This window comes from Struthio camelus, chromosome 2 (genome assembly GCF_040807025.1).
Source record: "Struthio camelus isolate bStrCam1 chromosome 2, bStrCam1.hap1, whole genome shotgun sequence".
Lineage (NCBI taxonomy): Eukaryota > Metazoa > Chordata > Aves > Struthioniformes > Struthionidae > Struthio > Struthio camelus.
The window spans coordinates 1,102,171-1,121,659 of record NC_090943.1 but is presented as its reverse complement, the minus strand read 5'-3'; the positions used below and the strand labels follow the sequence as shown (position 1 = coordinate 1,121,659).

The following is a 19,489-nucleotide window of genomic DNA, read 5'->3' as shown; positions in this document are numbered from 1 at the left end:
CAGAGACATGTTAACACACGGACGGAGCAGAAGGGAAGAAGTAACAACGGTCGTAATAAAATACCACGCTGGCATACAAGCTGAGCGAAAAAGGACCAGCTCTTAAAACGGAAACGAGGCAAACGACGCACACGACCGACTGCTCCCGGCACCCGTCCTCGGGCCCGGGCGTCCGGAGGAGAAACCCAACACGCACCGCAGCGGAAACCCGCCGCGCTCTTCCGGCGAGACGGAGGACAGCCCGACCCGCGGGAACCGCAACGCGCCCAACGCCGCCCACCGGGCCTCGGCACCCGCCCGCGCGACAGGCGGTAACCAAGGGACGCGCTGTTAGGCTTTAACAGGAGTTCACGACTGTGGAAGAGGTCCTATTAATACACTGATCCAGTTTTATTTTACACTTTTACGTGTACTCTGAGGACCGGAGAACGGGACTTCGAAGTGTAATTCCAGGAAATACAAGATCCTTTACGTCTTTATTTCCTATAAACACCATCAAAACAAAGCACTGGAGCTCTGCTTTTGAACACACGCTCTTTGTGACGCTGCGTGGAGCGATCCCCAGCTGCCGCGACAGCGCCCCGCAGATGCTGCGAGCATCCTAAAGCGCTTCGCGTTTGGCAAGCGCACGCCGGCCCTCTGCCAGCGGCTTTCAGCTACGCCTCCGCTAAATGACCAAACGCGCCACGGTTGACTTCAGCAAAGGGGAGACACGAGCTTCCCGGGCTGAGCTTTCAGACAGCTATGCTCTCGGTACGCAGGTGTTAAGGATCGCCTACGTCGTGCGCAAAAGCGAGCGGGGAAAGGCGACGAGCCCCTCGCGCGCGCGCCGCAGAGAAACGCGTGCAGGCCGTGCTCAGGAACGCTCCGTCGTCCGCGAGGCTGACGGTTTAAGCATCTCTAGTTTATTCAAGCAGACAACGATCTTTCAGATCTGCCAAATACTTTGAAGACGCTGTCATTATACCTGTCAAGAGACATTATTATTTACAATTATTTGCATTGCAGACTAGCCGGGGATTCAATTAAGTCCCACCGTAAGTTCCTCCGGACAGGAACCCGCCATCCAGTCGCCTACAAACACTCTTAAAAAGGCAAAACACAGGAGGGCCCGAGCGCTCTTCTCGCGGCAAGGACGATGCCCGGGAGTGGCTGGGGAAGTCTGACAGGAACGCTCTCAAAGGTGTCGGTACCTAACGCTTGGGTCAGACCCAAGCTCAGTCTCCTCACCTTTCAGGCACCCCGAACCCTTACGTGTTTCAGGCAAGCCCGTCAGGAACCACGGCTCAAGTCGGCAGTTGTCACACTGCTGCTATTATCTCTCGCAGGGAAAGAGCATCAAAGAAAATTAGGGTCACAACAGCTAACCCAGAAGAAATAACTTTTTTCTCTCTCTTTCCTCTTTTCGGTTCGTTTTGGGCGGGAAGAGGGCAGCTCTGCCTGCCGAGCAGGGGAGCCTCCCCCAGGCCCACACCTTGCTGGCAGCAGCCGGAGCCGGCCAAGGTGGCAGTAGACAAAGGAGCGCCAAGGGAATCGCGTTGATGTGAGACATCAGACGAAATCAAACTTCTGTAACAGTTTAATAGGACCGCATTGGCATTTACAAACCCTTAGCTCTAGCAAAAGTACTAAAAAAAAAAAAGTGACAATGCAAAGCGGCCGTTTTGTTGCCAGCCCAGGCAGCACCAGCGAGCACCTGAGCTGCAAACACAGGCTGCAGCCACCAGCACTCATCACAAGAAGCGTCTGCAAAAACCCACCGCTACTCCTCGCCAGCGCTTTTCGGTGCTGGAGTAGGCGAACTGCCAGGGAGCTCCAAAGCAGCCACTTCGAGCTTACTCGTCCCCGTCCCCCAACCTGTGCCCCCTACTCGCTTCCTCGTCGGCGAGGTAGTGCAGGAGAGAGAGGGCTTTTCAGCTCCAAGCCCGGTTCTGCAGACCCTCCTAAAGGTACACTATCTATCACTAGCACACTAGCACACTATCAGGACCAAACTCTCTAAAGGGCCCTGTCCAGGACCATGCCTGGAAAGTGCCTATGAATACAGCAGCAGCAAACATACCCAACACAAAACATAAATTTGATGGCTCCTACAAACCTGTAAAGCAGTGCTTTTAAGTATTACACCTTGCTGATAGTTGCACCCGTTGTGCCCCTTGATAATATAAACCAATGGGAAGTCTAGTTTAAAGACAAAATAGCATAAACAACATACTTACAAAGCCAACCCGCTTCTGAAGGGAAAAACTGGGATCCCATGCAAGCAGCGCTTCCCGCGCGCCGACGCTTCTGCCCGTCCTGACGGAGCCGCGCGCACGTTTAGCAAGGCTGCCGGCGGCGTTGCCTTGTCTGTTTTATGAGCTGCTCTGCAAAGAGCAGCGTGGTCACACAAGCCGGTTCAGAGGCTAGGCCACCCCAAACGGCACTTCTGGCGACCTCCGGAGAGACGCTCCCACCACGGGCAGCCTGCTGCGCTCCAACAGCCCTGCGAAGGCGCGGAGCCGCTCCGCGCTGCCTGGCACCACAACTTTCAGCAAGGAGCACTCTTTTAGCAGAGGATTACCACGATAAAGCCTTTTCGCCGCAGGAGATCCTAATCTTGAGAGGTCACTGACCAGATCTGTAGCTAGAGGTTAAGTATCTTCCAAATTAATGAGTCTGTAGCCGTGAGACGCCCCTGCCAGCAGCAGACCCAAGCAAACAGGGAAAAAAGAGGAGCTTAAGAGCTTCGCTCTTACAGCTGAGCAATCCTAAAGCTAACGTGGCCAAACGCGTGTATTGGTTCAATATCTTAAACGGATGCAAAGTCTGCCCTGCTGAAATCACTTAAGAGCAGTAGTTTTACTGGCCTTGGCAGAATAATCCATGCCCGACAGCAAGTTCTTGGCAATCCCAAAGGAAACGAGGCCCACGCCACCGCTGCAGGGCGCGGGGCACCTCTGCCTTTGAAGAGCACCTTTAGGCAGCGCTGTTAGAAGGCAGAGGTCTGGACGCGGGCACACTTGCACCTACCGCAGCCGCGCAGCTGTTACAGCAGCAGCCCGGTTTCATGCGCCGGGGCCAAGCGCCTCCGAGCCACACGGCTGCATCCCAGCGGGCTGCTAAGGGGAGTCACCTGCTTCCAGGGATCCGCCTGGGGGTTCCTGGGATATTTGCCGGCTGGCACACGTTTTTGTTTTTTTTTTTTTTTTTTTTTTTTAAAACGCACGCAAAGAGTCACTGTCCTGAAGACGCCAACCAACAGCGCACAGCAACGCCTGCCCTCGCTCGCCCGGAGCGACGCAGTGAGGTCCTGAGCGAGGAGTGCAAAGGCCTCATCTCAGACAGGACACGCGGCCTCTTGGCAGCTGCCCGGCTCCCTGTGCGCGCCCCGACTGCAGGGCGAGCGGAAAGCACCACGCCGCGGTCGTTCTGCAGCATCTTGGGGTCTCCGTTTCGTCGTTTTGTGAAAGCGAATAATTGAACTGGGCTAGACAATAGCATGAAGGGTCCTAAAGCCACTGCAGGCGAGTATTACAGACGCACTTCCGCGGCAACTACAGACCAACTTCCTAATACCCAAAATCCAAGGGATAAACAAAGAGGGACAACCATGCAGAAGAGTAAGTAAAAAGCTTATTTAGATAAGTTCTTATGCTACCCAGAAAGATAAGAGCTCAAGACTAAAAGAAGTTTTTCCTGTAAGAAAAATAAATAAACAATTTAAAAAACCCCACAAAACACGACCCCACCCATCCACACAGCAGCACCAACTTGGCAGCTTTGAGAGGGAAGACTTTATCCAAAGGAAAGAAGCCAAACTGCTTAGTTTTTGTTCCAGATGGAGGAATAAAAAGAAAAAGAAAGGAAAAAAAAGAAAGAAGATTGCTTCCTTTTTGCTCAGAAAAGGACACGGGCATTTCCAGCTCCGGAAGGGCAGCCGGGAGGCTTTTCCGGCAGCAGACAGACGGCAGTAACACTTAGCTTGAGAATGCAGGAAATCTCCCGGTTCCTAGCAGGGCACAGCCTAAACCACGTAGGAGGCTGCCACGTTACCGCGGCAAAGCCGCTGCACGAGCAACCTGAGAACGACGCTGCCTTGGCCTGTTTAAGTCCAAGATTTTTATGTCCAAAAGTCAACCCGTCACTCAGGTTAAAGTAGCAACTCGTAATTCCCCGTTATTATTATGCCGTTTGCAGTTGGGAGCGTGCCCAAACGCAACGGCACCGTTCACGGGCTCAAGCAAACGCCGGCGGTTCAGCGGCAGCGCTGGCCGCTGCCTCCCGGGAGCTCCCTCGCTTCCCGTTTCACACCCGAGTCAAGAAGCCGAAATATGTTATCAAGCCAAAGGGAAGAAAAAGGCCAAGGTCTGAAGAAAAATATCAAGCCATAAAGGAGCCCCAGCTTGGAAAAACAAGAACGTTTGACCAAATTCGCAGAGGCCTCTTAGAGCGCCTGTAAGCACGCAGATACCATCGTACAGGTCTCAGCTTTAAGTCTAATTACCTGTCCCTGAGGAGTTTTATCTTTCGGTGAAGAAGAAAGAGTCCCTGAACGGGGAGGAAAAAAACCCACAACAATCACCACCACCACCACCACACAACCTGCACCACACTGTGCTCGCATCTTTGCATGCCACCTCTGGATCCCAAAATAAAAGCAGTGACAAGCGCATCAGGGTTACTGGTATCATGGCTGGATGAAGACTGATTAGTGAATGACAGGGATTTAGGAAACCATTGCCTAAAATAGCAAAAGATTGAACTCTAAAAGCAGGAGGTCCCGTCTCGTCGCGGGCACCCGGTCCCGAGACCTCCCTGCGCTCCCCAGCCAGGGCTCTGGATGCAGACGCTCTCCGAAACACCGACTGGCCTATGAAGACAACAGACAATCACTTCCAAACACTACACGTAAGGGATGAAAAAGAGTTTCACAGTTTTTAGTTTAAGATCACGACACAAGCAACAAAGAAGGCGGCGGTAGCCTTCCCTTAACTAAAGCTAAGCTCAGATACTGAAACTGTTTACGAGAAGTTTGATACAACAGATGAAAGTTCACATTTATTTTAAGTTGTAATAAAACAGGCTAAGCTTGCGACAAGCCTCTGTATTTATCAGTCACATTAAATTCAGTCTTAGACTTCTAAATTAAGAACAGAAAAACGTCAAAAACTAAAAGTAGTTGTGTTCACGCATGCTCTAAAAACTTTTACTCAGAGATAGCACTAGTAAGAAAAGCAGTATTTCTCGGCATTTAGCAACCATTTGTTTGCTCACAAAGGCACATTTCAAAGAAACAGTCCCGTATCCCAAGGCAAGGCATTTTGAAGGCTTGTCGTTAATAAGTAAAAACCAAACTCATTCTGTTAGGTCTTGCAAGACTGCGTTGTTGATAAGATGCGTTCCCGTTCCAGGAGCGGCTGAAGCAGATGCTGTACGTTGTTCTATCAAAAAGGACATCCGATCTAGCCTCTGTCTCAGATGGCCGTTGCTCAAACCAGTTTCCAAAAAGGACCAACCGGTTAGTGGCACCAGTCCGAGTCACCCTTCCACGGGGCCCGTGAGCAGGCTGCAAGCATTGGCCGCAAACGGTGGCGGTCGGGAGCGTATGCTAGACCTCACCACAGCTGGCTACGTATCGTTGCAACACAGCAATTCTGAGTTTTTCGGAAGACCACCTGAATTGAAAGATGTCCGAACAGGCCTGTATTGCAGAACAACCTTAACAGAGCACGTTCGGACACGTTATCCTCTCAGCAACACATGCTCTATAACTACCTGTAACCAAAGGCAAGAAAAGGGAAACTCAGTCCCAAGACTGAAATAATTGCTTACTAGGAAGTAATCACTGAAGCAATCAAGCCGAAGGAACCCCTCTTTTAGGGAGGGCAAGGAAAGAAGATGCACAAGGAAAACCCTTTAAAAGTTACCGCAGTTTGTTTGGTGAGCGAAGACGACTACGACAGCCTCTTCTCGGGGGCTCCCAGCGACAGGACAAGAGGGGATGAACCCCAACTGAAATTCTACTAAAACCATAAGCGTTTTATCTAGTTTAACAAAAAGGGAAGTTGAGCCCTTGGACAGGTTGCCCAGAGAGATGTTCCTTCAACTGTAATTGCTTGATGGTAAGTAGAGAGCAAGGAGCAGAACGCCCTCGAGCGAAGGGCACCCTCCAGCCTCCGCTCGAACTGCCCAGTGGCAGCAACGCTTCCTCTCCTGCTCCTGTTTCCTGCTGGGAGCGCTGGGTGCTCAGGAAGCGAGCAGTTTGTTACCGCGTTTCAGACGCGGTGGGAGAAGTCTTGCAGCACACCGACAATACTGCGGACTGCAGCGTAGGACACCAGATATTCCCTTCCAGATTCCTCTGTCTAAAATCCCACTCAGCTCCCAAACTACCCAGCAGACCCAGACGTGCCCATGAGCTATACAACTGAGAGTTACCTCCCGGGCCACGGATGTGCGCGCAGTTCTCTGAAACGACTGCTGCGGGCCCAACCTAAAAACTGGAGAGGGAAAAAGAATACACCGAAGCCAAAAGCCTCCACTTTTTGCAGCCGATAAGCATTATTTTCTGCCCACAGTTTAATATGGTCAGTCCCAAGATGAGAGAAAGCTGGCGTTACTAAACAAGGCACCTGGAAGACTGGAAACAGATTGTACAGACCCAACTCGAACTCTAATCCCGGAAGGTAAAAAAACCAAACAGTTAACATTGAGCTGAACAGCCAAACAGCCATTTCTGAGTGGTTTGTGTACGAGCAAGATACTCGGCTCATGAGAGCCCGGCTGGTTATGGGTGGATTCTACGGGTTTTTTTTTTATAAGGAAGGCACTCCAAGACTTATTTTTATACAAAAGACACTTTAGAGAGGTTTATTTCCACAGCGTTGTCATAGGCACGGATAAACAGAATAGCTCTTACTTCTTTTACCCATCAACTGTTATTCTGAGTAGGTGTCTGCTAGGTTAATTAAGAGAAGGACACTTGTTTTCTGAAAGAGGAGAAGGATTACAGGAACAACACCCATGTTACCAGGCATTTTAAAACTTGAAACAGGATTGAATGTTTTTCTTTTTGCTATTCTTGGTTTTTCTTTTTAATGAGATTTTGGAGGGCTAAGCAATGCAACTAAAACAGTCTTTTTTGTTTCACTTAAGATTCTTTCATAAAGCTGAGAGTTTTTTCATGTCCTCAGCAGTGAATAGTTCAAATCAAATCTACGGAGAAAACAGCAACCCGGTTAACAGGCAACATAAGATGCAGGGATTTTAAAACTGAACATCTCTGCCTGCAGAACCTCTCCACCCAAATAGCCCCAAGGTTGAGTCAGCTGAAGCATTCCCAACTCCCTGGCCTTGGAGCCAGCCTCAAAATTAAAGAGCCCTTACAAAAACGTATCTACAAATCTTGCCGGCTCCTGACAGACATAAAGGCCTGTCCAGAAACCAGTCTGCTGCCACCCATCCGAGGACGTGACGGGGAACATAGGCCATCGAGTCCTCACCCCCGGCACCTTCCTCCTGCACCTCTCGGAGGCAGAGGTCTCGGGCTTGCCAGCACGCCGGCATGCGAGCGGGAGCCCGTGAAGTCTATGGGAATGACTGCCAGGGAAAAGTTTTGTTCAAAACATCACCTGCCCCTTCCATAAAACAGCACACTAAGTTTTTTTGTTATGCTGTAAAATTCTTCTGCCATCCCAAGTAACGCGTGGAAGCTGAGAGCGCAGGGCGATGCCCCACCGCTGCCCCGGTAAGGAGGCCTTCGAACGCTTCTGCGAGAGACGGCAGCCCAGCTGGGCTCGGCATTGCCCCCAACGGGGAGCGTGTCCCTCGCAGTCTTTCGAGCATGGATACGAAGGCATGAATTGCAACTCTGTTGGGGTGCCAGAGCTTTGGTTGTCAAACCCTCTTTCTCTGGGGCAATCTAAGTTTCCTAAACAGGAGGAGACCTTTGGGGATGCAGGTGCGGAAGGACTAGAAACAGTACCAGAGAGAGACACCAGATTTCTTGGGCTCCAGAAGGATGTTTATTTCTGGACCGCACATGGAATAAAAGAAATTACCTCAGGCGCTCAAGGAAAAGGTCTCATCTCCTAGAGTAAGGAAGGTGCCACCCCCCTCTCATTTAGACACACACTAGGAAGCTATAGCAGGTTTAATCAAACATGCCCGTCGCTCAGAAAGGACAAAGGCCAAGTACTGCGGACAAGAAAACTGCACAATTTCTTGGCTCTGGACATATAACCCAGCAATTTTGAAAGTGAGGACGATGTATAAATACTGCACATGAACGGCTGATAACGTGTGACCACTGACCTATGGACTTTTTTTTGCAGGGCTACCTTGCAGGCAAGACGGTGACTACGGGGAGGTTCAGGACTGGAGGACCACTCTGCAGCACCAGCCCAGGAAGATGACCGTCCAGTCGAGGTGACGGGCTGGCCCCGAGGACGCGTGACAGCTCTCTGGGCTGCAACCTTACTGCAGCCTCGCCTGAGGCTCCCTGCTAAGGGGGTTTTGCACCGCACCCACAGAAAAGCAGCTAAGCCTCGAGTTTCTTGCCGTCCAGCAAGCAGGGCTGGAGCTTTCAAAGCACAGCGCTCCCCCACCTCTCCAAGGAGGTCCACGATCTTCAGAATAAATTTAAAAAACAGCTGAAGGATGAAAAGCCAATAAAATTTTAAAGAAAGTAACTCTTACATAACATCAGCTGATGACTTGGCAATTTATGTTGAGGAACTCCAACCTTACCCTTCTGCACTGAGACGAGATCACATTTACCCAAACTATCATAAAAAAAAAAAAAAAAAGTCTCCAAATTTCTCTTGTTAGATACAAAGTGTTTCCTAATCTTTAGCTTCAGCCATTACTGTTCCTTCTCACCCTATTCCCCTAGGAGACAGACTCCCCAATTACCATCATCCTCTTCACAAACAGCATTTAACACTTCCCCAAGACTAAACAAAATCAGATTTCAACTTTTTTCATGAGTCTGCTAAAGGTCTCATTTCCAGAGTCCCTAGACTCTCCTCAGGTTGTCTGCTCGACAAAAGCTGGGCAGAGCTATCCAGCTACGCTATCCTCAGAAGCAACTGGAGCAGAGCAGCCCTTGCTTCTTGCGCGCAACAGCCCCGCCAAGACCCGGCCTGTGCTTTGCTGTGCCGAGGCGCGTTGCAGTCGGGATCTATTACAACTTCTGAGTGCTCGCCTGACAACTTCCAAGTGCTCTTCCATTGAATCCTTCCTTCAGACGTAACCAGGACCAGAAAAGAGAACAACAACAGAATAAAAGCACTTACAGCCCCTCTTGGTTTGGTATCCTCTGCAAGCGCACTCTTCAAAGTCAGCATTGCAAAGCAGAGCAGCCCTGGAGCAAGGTGCCCTGCCCTGGTACGCGAGGTCTTCAGCCAACTGCTGGAAGGGATCCACCAACAAGTACTTTTCAGGAGCCGTTCTTCCAACTAAAAAGGGCACAAAACCGGCTGTCTTCTCTAAAACTTTTCCATAAATAAATTGGGAAATGCTAGTCATGTAGAAGGCGGCACTTATAACTTTATCTCTCCTTATCTACTTCATCTGTTACCTCGTCAAAAAAAAAAGGGGTGGGGGGCTTGAAAGACCATTTCCAGAGAGCACGTGTCCCACTTATCACCCTGCTATTCTCTAGATGGTCGCAAACTGGTTGTTTCATCACTTGTTTTAATATCTTTTCATGAATTTAAATTAGGATGCAAATTCGCAATCCTCCATGTCTTCCTTTTCCTCTTTTAAAGCAGGGTCTGTCCCCCCGAGCTCGAGACAACCGCTTATGGGCCAGAGGCTGACCTTGCTTGTATTGCAGCATGGGCTCAGCATCGAGTTTGCTTTAAAAAAAAATCTCTTCTTTTTGCCTTTTATGTTCTTCAGCAGTTGTAAGCCATTTTGTATCTTAGTCCACGATGGCTTTCAGATTTCTTTTTAGCTACAAGTCCCAGCTTCCTTTTTATTAAATTCCTTCTGTTTTCCAGAGCTTTTAAAGGATTCCTGATACAGCCATATTAATGGTATTCTATCAAGGTCTTCCTATACACGCAGTTAATCTGCCTTCGTTAGTTTTTCAGTGAGTACTAGTTCATGTGCTTCACCCCTCAGATCATCTTCCTAACAGATTTAGCTTAAGAGTTCCCCGACCGTTAAGACATTTAAGTTCACTGTCCTTTTCTCCCTGCTGTTTATACCTTTGCTTGCCTAAAAATAGCCAATTCTATCATTTCTTGTTTGCTTTCAAACTTACCTGCTTCTTTATCTTCACTCAGTTCTTGTAAATAAAAACATGCAGTTGAGATAGCGCCAGCTCACTTATTAACCCTTCTCCCAGGAAAAATTCAAGCACTTTACTTCAGGTATTTCTAGACTGTAAGCCAACACATGACCCAAATAAGCAGATGCCAAGAGCTGTTAATAAGGAAGCCACTGAGAGTACTAGCAATCTATTATAAATATGCACAGCGCCTTGCGACTCCAACGTTTTTAATATAATACCGCTTCATTTTCAGCCACAACATATTAGTAATTCCATCCCCATCTACTCTTACTGCATGATTGCTACTGCGATTCAAAATGCTTCATTTCTTTTGACCTACATATTTTGGCACCTGCACCCTTTCCCTGCCTGCTTCACACTAGACGCAGAGAACTGTCCTTTTTGACTCGTTTCATTCAAGAGTGACAACATTTTCACAAAACTGCTTCCCGAATCCCGTCGGCGGGTGCGTGTACACTGGAGTCCCCATATGCTCGTTCTGCAGAATGAGATAATGATAATGGAAATAGGCGCTTAAAATAGAAAGTTTCCCTTCAGCATTATAGTCATGTTTGTTTAATGCTGAGATTAGAGCCTGTTTCTCAGCCTATGTTCGCACACGTTGCTGTGACCTAGTTTCTGCTTCTAAAATCCCATGGCAAAAGCAGCGAGCTCACATGAGGAATCAGAAGCAGTCAAGAGAAATATATCTGCCACGTTTGTAATGTATTTTTATGGCCATTAATTCCAGCTAGTGTCAAACTAATGACACAAGGGACATCAAAGCAAGAAGCCATTTCCATAATACTAGAAGCATTTGCAATTCTGCCGCTAGTTACCCAGGCAGCTTCTGTTTGGAGAACGAGACAAACGACGCGCTGTCTCCGCTCTTCCGAAATCACGGCAATTTACAGCCTCGTCAAGAGGCAGCCAGTATTCTAGGAATTTTTAAGGTCCTCAATAAGAGCGACACTGCTGTTCCGCAGCGCCACAGAAACGGGGCCAGTCCTGCTTTCCTTCTGTACAAGCGGTGCTAAACCAAGGAAGTATCGTTATTTCCGGGGACCAGCCACCGGGGCCCGAACGCAGCGATCCGGGCAGGTAAGCATCGCACCTGAAAGGGAGGACGGGCTCCAACGGGCATTTGCATCGTCACTCCTACCTGCACACCACAGATCCGAGATGTAAAGAAAATGATTTCTTACTCAGACCCCTGGTCTGACATTGCATCGTCTCACCTACATGCATGCGACAGCCGGTCTCGGGCGCGCAGCCAAAGCGGAGCGCAGAGCGCTGCCGCCTGTTTGACGGTAAGCCGACCGGACGTAGCCAGGGTCATCGGAAGACTTCCACGGCCTGCGACGCTCCCGCCGCAGTGAGCGCGCTGCGGGGCATGTCTGCAGCCAAGGCAGACAAGCCTTCAGCTCTATTTTCATTTTAGGAAAAATACAACAGCAAACAGAAACTTCAACTGTGTTTCAAGGTTAAACGACTGCATTGTACTACATGCTATGAAGGAATCTCCCACACTTGCCAAAGTCCTGGCACGGTGCAATCCAGGTCTGCTAGATGTGGATGATCGCCATGCCTAGGGTACCTCCTCGAGCACCAACCGGAAGCCTATAAAAAAAAAGCTGTACGTATTTAGGTAGAAGTTTTTTTTTCCTGGTCACTCCTGAGTATATAAATGAGGAAAAAACCCATAAACCACCAAAAAACACTTAGAGGTATGACTTGTAACACAAAATTTGAATGAACTAGTGAGTTCACACAAAGATGCATATGAAGACTGCTCCGGCTCAGTTTGTTTACTTCACCAGGATTTAGGGCTAAACGTTTCTATGAAGCTATCTTAAGAGGACTGTAGATACTACAGAGACGACGAAAATCAGAGCAAGTTCTCAGCCACATCCGTGGCCCTGGGCGCAGCTTGCGTCTCGTCCCAGCCACGACAGTCGGCGGCAGGAAAAGCTCCCTGAAGGAGGGAACAGCGACAGCCCTGCTAAAAGCTCGACTCAGTCGGCCGACTAGGAGAAGGAATTCCACCACCAGAAAACTGTCAGAAAGCAGAAAGGGCTAAAAACTAATACAAGGCAAACAGTCTTAGTGAGCTTTTTTTTTTCCCCCCTGCCTATGTTTGGCTTCTGCAGAAGTCATAAAAGACCCTGTTATCAGCTTCCAATCTACCAGTATGTTCAGACTTTAAACTTTACCAAACAATCTACCTTTCAGAATTAGCTCTTGAGACTCAGCATCTTTCTTACAGCACTTTCCGCTGTAAAGCTCAAAGAGGTCAGGACAGAAAGCCAGAAAGATGTCACATTCAACCGTAGGCCCAAAGAGTTCAGAGCCGACACCGTAAGGACTATTGTGGAGCTGCCTTGCAAGACTAGCTTCCCACCAGATCCCTTTAGTCCCACAGCCCAAGAAGGGGTGAGAGGTACAGAAATCAACGCAGCCCCTACGGCCAGCTCTTTTATAACCAACACGCCAACCACAACTAGTAGCTGAAATCAGATCAGCTTACCTCTGTATTTCTATTTGATCAAAAGTCTGGCCAGATAAAAATCCAGTCTTCATCAACTGCCAGCTACTAAACAGAGCCTCTATTTTGGGTCTTTTAATGACTATCTGCTGCCCATTCGTTACGGATCTGAGATTAGGTCTTTAGCAGATCACAGTATTGAATTATTCTGACCCTTCAGCTAATAAAAATGGAAATGTAGATTTTCTCTATTATTTAAGCAGAATCGGTCATCCTGGCTGTAAGACTAAGACCCTCCGATCAGTCCATATAGCCTTGCAAAGCTGTTTTTGTATGAGCGACATTTTGAAAGCTAAACTGTTTACATGCTTGAAAAACAGAACAGTGTTAACGTAACAGATGTCACAGATTTTCTAGACAGAGTAAGCATGGAAGACTCGATTTAGCCGAAAGCAAGAGCATTTTTATCTGGGGCCACGGGGATAGGTTAAGAAAACCGGAAGCAAAAGGAAAACGACAACGATAAATAAAGAATTGGCTAAACGACAAACGGCTAGGTAACGTCAAAGGAGAATTATCAAGCTGGAGGAACCGAACCAGTTATTAGAGTCTGAAGATCAAGAATCCAAAATAAGTCGTGCTTAACACACTGACTGTTAACCTTAGAAATTAGAAGGATGAAATGCTGAAAGAAAGTTAAAAGATAAAGGTAGTAAACAGCATTAGGATGCCATCCAGGGAGAATTCAGTGATTTGGAGCATGACAACGGTAGGGAAGAGATAAGCCTGGCATTAGGAAACACAAGGCCACACAAGGAACCAAAGCGGTGAGCTAACGGGAATTTCTGCCATCAACAGGAAGCTCAAAGAGAAACAAAGGGCTGCGTTTACTCATCCTCCACAGAGGCGACTGAGCTGCCCATGCGATGAGAAGAGACAAGGGGATACAGGAGCCCAAGGGGCCAGGGACTGACTCCCCTTGGAGGAGGGAAGCACTAGCACCCCCCGAGACGGGCCAACAGCCAGATCACCACCTGCAGCTCCCGCGAGCACCCCAGGTTACGCAGCAAGGAAGGGGGACTTGCGACCGGAAGATGTACACACAGCAGACATAAAAAAAAATCGTCATTGTTATCACGAAGAAAGGACTAAAAGAGCTTAAGCTGTTTAGCTTAGCAAAAAAGACGGAAAAGGAACAGATTCTTCTCCACAAGTTTACTCGGGCGAACGCTAAGGAGGGAGAAGCGTCCGCTCAAACTTAAAGCCGGTATTTGTCAGGCTGGTCTGAAGCAGCTTATCTAGCACGTTGTCCTCAAGAAGCAACTCCTGAAGTTGGTAAGGGGTGCCTGCTTTCCCCTCCCTGGGCCCTCTAGACTCAGCTAACCTGAGAAAAGTTGATTCCTGTAGACAAGGCTCCACTGCCAATCTCTTTAATGAGTTGTTCTGGTCTCCCCTGTCTTATACTCTTTCCATCCAGCAATATTTGCCTTAAAACGTGGTTACCTGGCTTTGTATTTGCTGCATCTCTGAACTCTGAGCGCTAGCTGTAGCTAGAGCAAAGGCAGTGACACTAGGGGCTCACCTGGACCGGCAGGATGCTGGTAAGGTTACAACGCTACTGCGTAACGCTATAGGAATAACTCGACTTTACAGCCACGCCTAAAGAATAAAGGAACTATTTCAATGAAAAAGCAGAAGCATCTTTTGTTAGAGACCACATCCTTACTCGCTATCTCAGACACAGCGGACTAATTTCAATGGTCTAATTTCTATCGTTTGCACGTATCAGAGGTAGAGATTAGGCGCTTGGTCTCTGCTAATCAAAAACAGCCCAGGACTTTCTGCCCTGTTGACAAATTTAATTCTACAGCAGCATGTCTTGAACTGGCACCAAGCAAAGACTTAAGACACAAAAAGTTGTGTACCAATTAAGGCAGAATCCATGGCATCATCTCAAGAACTCGGACACCTCTAACCCTTTTTTCCTGCCAAATCCCATTAACACAGAGCGTTTTATACAGCCATCGCAGACTGATGATCCAGGACTCACGACAGCTTTCTGCTGGCAAACACTGTCACGTCCCAGGGCCCCAGCGCTCTGCCTGCCAGTTTCTGGTGGGGGAGCAACAATTTTAACGGTTGGCTCAGGAAACCCGAGGTCTCTTCCCAACTTTCCCACTAGCTCACCATGTGACTTCATCATTAACTACCAGCGCATTTTCCTCCTGCAGCCAAATCCAATGTCACAGCATTTTAAGGTTTAAGCTGCACAGAAAAAAGGACTCCCGAAGAATAAAACGCCGCTCCATTTAGTCCTACAACCACCTCTGAAGAGACCAACAATTCTCTGAAAAGAAAGCAACTGCTAAATCACAGCAGTTAGGGAAGAGCAGAGAAAGAAGGCAAATTGAGCCTGTCTTTGCTCTCTTTCAGAAAGACAAACTAGCCTTGAGGGCACAGAAAAATTAACTTGTCGCAAAGAACTACAGAAGAGCCTTCTTTTACGATAGGCAGTTTAAATATAGCATGCTCTAGTTAAAAGGAAAAAGGTTCAACAGCCTAATGAGTTACATGACAAAACAAAATCCAGCATCCCTTCCAGATCATGTCATTTTTGGATGAATCATGTTCCATTCACTTCCTAGATTCTCATGTCACTCCTGTGCCTTGCTCATCAAGTCCTTTCTAATTTCATAGTTGCCTACAGCATTGACTGTCTACAGAAAATCTGCAGCCCCAGAGCTATACGATCACTCTGGAGGGAATTGTCAGTCTTACTGAGTTTAACAGGCACTGATTTGATGCAAACAGTCAGATGCATGTTGAGAAATTTCAATTTCTACCCATCCGTCTTTAGAGAGCAATTTATTTTGCCATTCGCTATTGCTAAAATGAACTACCAGATCTATCGGATCAGCCTCCTGTTCAAACACCCCAGCATCTCCCAGTAACCAAAATTATGATGCTACATTATTCGTTTAAGGACAAAAAAGCAGCTTCAAGTGAAGAGGGACCAATTCTGAGGAGCTCTTATCACGCAGGACGGAGGAAAGGAGAAACTGTAGAGTATTCATCAACAGAAATGGGACAAGGAAGAGAACATACTTTAAAAAATAAACACTGCATTTTGCAAAATCTCACCAAGAGCAGAGTAAGTATTCACTTCCAGCATTACATAAAGAGAGAAGAAAACCATTAAGAGAAAACTAGACAGCAGCAGTCTACGCCAGAAGATGGACAGCAGACTCTTTCCAGCGTTTCACGCATCCACTTCCATAAGTTTTTCTTCTCCGATACTCATTCGGCAGTAATAGTTCAAGGAGCATTTTTACGCTGCGCTGGACAAAGGCCTGAGTACTTCAGAAGCCCAAGGCTTCTCGGAAGGTATACTTCACGTTTAAGGGTTGAAACTGGTAATTAGCAGCACAAATTGCAAAAATAGCAGCAAAAGGGGAGGTTCCTGACCAGCAGCATATTTGCAATTTCTGTATTTTTAGTGAATCACTGATACAAGGCCAAGCAATCTGAATCTTTTCAGAGCTATTTGCATAGAGAGCAGTTTTACAGGGTCTCATGAGGAAACGAAAGTCAGCTATTCATCGAGCTCAGCGCTAAGTTACATTTCAACTTACTTAGCCGTTTAAAAGATGCGTTTACTCTGGGGTTGGGAGAGGCTCTCACTATTAAGTACCAAAGAAGTTTTCTTGCTCAGTCTTACCGTACTCAGATCTGTTTCGTAACTACAAGATTATCCTTTTCCAGAAAAGGTCAGCTTAGGCAAGATCACCTCTGGTGCTAGTCACCACCACCGAAATCACAACGCGGTGATAACAGCAGATGCACCACAGGCGCCTAAGATAAAGTGCACAGTGTAATCAGCCTTAGCCTATTTGCAGTGAGAGAACTGAAATGGAAGAAGATTAGCGAGCTACGGCCTCGGAGCGAGCTACAACCAGAGCCCGGATTCGGGCAGTTTCCTAGGGCCCCGGCTCACATTTAGCCAGCGTCAAAGGACCTTTCGGGAGCCACTCGGCCCCCCGCCATACGGCTTCCAGAATGTTTTTGTAAATGGGAAAAGTCCTTATTAAATACGTTGCTTTTAAATAAAAAACAATAACAACCAGCCCCACCACTGCGTTTTGCGGAGGGCCTGGCCCGGGTGCTGGAGCCGGCGGTCGGAGCAGGAAAAAGATTAAGCACTGCTTTAACCGGAAGTTATGGAGACACTGGTTAATTAGAGAAAAAACGGGTAACCAGTGTGGGCTAAAAGCACGACGTACCTGTGGACCGTAAAGCAGACAGGCTAAGCGGTCCCACTCGCTCACGACTATAAACGTCAGTCTCTCTCCTACCTGCTTCAAAAAGCTTTTAAGCCTGCCGCTCTATTTTTAAAAGGCGGTCTAAACGTGCAGCAACTTACGGGGTCACCTGTGCAAAGAGAAATCCAGCTCCTTTTCGGAGTAACGGCAGTCAGGATGACTTTGTGTAAAGGCTGATGAACTTAAAATACCGGCGGACAGAAAAAGGGCTGGCATTTTCTATTAGATAGTAGTCTCTACGCTTCTCCTATAATTTCTGAAGCACAGCTTCGCAGATGAGTCGGTCTGAATGGATAAGATAATAAGATAGTAAACTCAAGATATAAGCTCCAAGGCTCATGGCTTGAATATTTTAAGCAACAGCTACTTGCTCAGGAAATTCAAGCTTCATTAAAAAAAAAAAAAACACGTCAATTCATCCAGCTGTCAGATGCTTGCTAAAAATGCATCTTAAACACAGTAAAAAAGCAGGGGGAGGTGTTGAATTAACATTTTTTCCTGAAATCTCATTAAGCCTTACCACAAAGCTTTTAATAACGCTCTTGACACGCATACTACTTTCATTATAAGCCTTTTTATTTTCTATTCAACGAGTCAAGTCAGGATGCACTCCACCTTTGAATCAAGCTCTAAAAAGCAAAAAGCAAGAAGCGAAAAGCAAAAGCAGCAGGTTGCTAGGAAAACGCCATTTAAGAGCGACACGGCCGTGGCAACAGCGTTTTTTATTTAAACACAAAGGTCCCTCCTTGTACCGCCAGCCACGGCGGGAGCTCTCGGCACATCCCCTGGAGCTGCCCAAGCCCCAGCACTTACTGTCCTTCACGCGTCAGCAAGCGGCCTTTTGGGAAGCCCGAGCGCTAGTCGGTACCAAAGGACGCCGGCTTTCCGCGCCCCCGCGCCCTTGCTCGTTCCCACCTCTTCCCCAGCGTCCCAGCTCTGCTTGCCCGCACTGCAAGGCGACAGCGGCGCGCGGACATGGCGGCCTTCGGGCTGGCGCCCGCGGGGAGCTGCCCGGCCGGGGAGCGCAGCCTCTCCTCCGAGGGCTGCAGCGGGGCCGACCTGCTCCACTTTCCTGCAAATAACAGGGCTCGTTACACAACTGCTTAAGCCGATTTGATACAGGCAGCAAACAAGACTACCACCCAGAAAGAAAATCTTCTCCAACATGTCATTTAACATATGTAAAAGGGCAGAGGATTTCCATGGCAGCAGGCTGAACTTCAGCCTCTAGTCATCGCCGAAAGTCCGCCAGCCTAAGAGTTATCTCATCCACGTTCCATTTCCTTCAAGTATTAGCGATTGCACCAGCGAGGAACCAACCACACCAACTTTGCCACGAGATATGTCATCTCAACTAAAAACAAACCAAACAAACCAAAACCCCACCGACAGCCCGTGCCAGGAGAGCGTTACCACGCGCCCCACGCGCCGCTTCACAGCGGGCGCCCCACGGTCCGCAAGCGTAAAGGAGCGGGGCGCCCCACGCCGCTGGGCAACACTGAGCGAACGTCACACGCTGCGGGAAGTAGCTGCCCGCTAACAACACGGCAGTTCGCCGACTCCAGCAGCCCTGGGGGACGCAGTACAGCACCAGGCTACCACGCCGGCTGAGACACTCCCGCTCTATGTTTTTGATGCTTGTTGAATGACTTCACGTGGTGTCGGAGGGCTTCTCATCACTTGGAGGAGCAGGGGTGAGCAAGAAACCCACCCAGCTGCACCAAGCAGGGTCACGATCCGAGGCAGGTAGGACCGTCACTCCCTAACATCAGCCTCCTCTAACCCAGTGCACGTTAGGCGGAGTGGATGCTTCAGCTCACATAATGTTTACACGGCAGCTTTACCTAGTTAAAAGTTAAAGACTACCCCCTTCCTCGCCTGCCCTCCCTCTTGCTCAAAAGCTACCTCTCATCACTGACGGGGTACGGCTTCCCACCCAGCCCAAAACATCTGTTCCCAGCGGTATCTGTTTATTCCCTTACTACTGCATTTGGGAAAGAGTTAAAGTTTAGCTTGGTGAAATATTAACCAGAAGACTATTGCAAGAAGGAATAAAGATATTGGGGCAGAGATTCCAAAAAGGCGGTGGCAAGAACATGCACGAGAAACATCATGCTTCTACCCCGTGTTCAGGACAGAGGCAGGAGTGAGATCTGAAAGCTTTAGCAAAGAGTAACTTCCTACCATACTGTGTTTAACTTTTCTCAATGAAGTTGTTGTTTTAAAATTACAAAAAAAAAAAACAAAAACAAAAAAAACCTCACCCACTAACTTTTATCACAGTGCCAAGACCATCAGTTACGCTTAAGTGAGATCCAGGAAGTTTTTCAGAGAAAATATGCAATATCTACAACATACATAAAAGAGTTTCTCTGTAGATAAAACACTACCTTGTTTGCACCAGTATTTCCGTAAGAAAGCGCC

The 19,489-nt window shown here is 48.2% G+C and overlaps 1 protein-coding gene across 9 annotated transcripts in view; it reads right to left on the bottom strand.

The window, feature by feature from the left end:
* The window catches only part of MAP4 (microtubule associated protein 4), a 153,154-nt gene that overhangs the window by 63,914 nt on the left and 69,751 nt on the right, over positions 1–19,489 (bottom strand). The window contains exon 1 of one of the 9 annotated variants that reach the window (XM_068933980.1): positions 9,279–9,525. The exons of the other annotated variants lie outside the window; for them this stretch is intronic. Coding sequence (XP_068790081.1) covers positions 9,279–9,510 — 232 coding nt within the window. The 5' untranslated portion in view covers positions 9,511–9,525. Of the gene's footprint in view, positions 1–9,278; positions 9,526–19,489 lie in introns of those variants that run through there. 9 annotated transcript variants of the gene reach the window in all.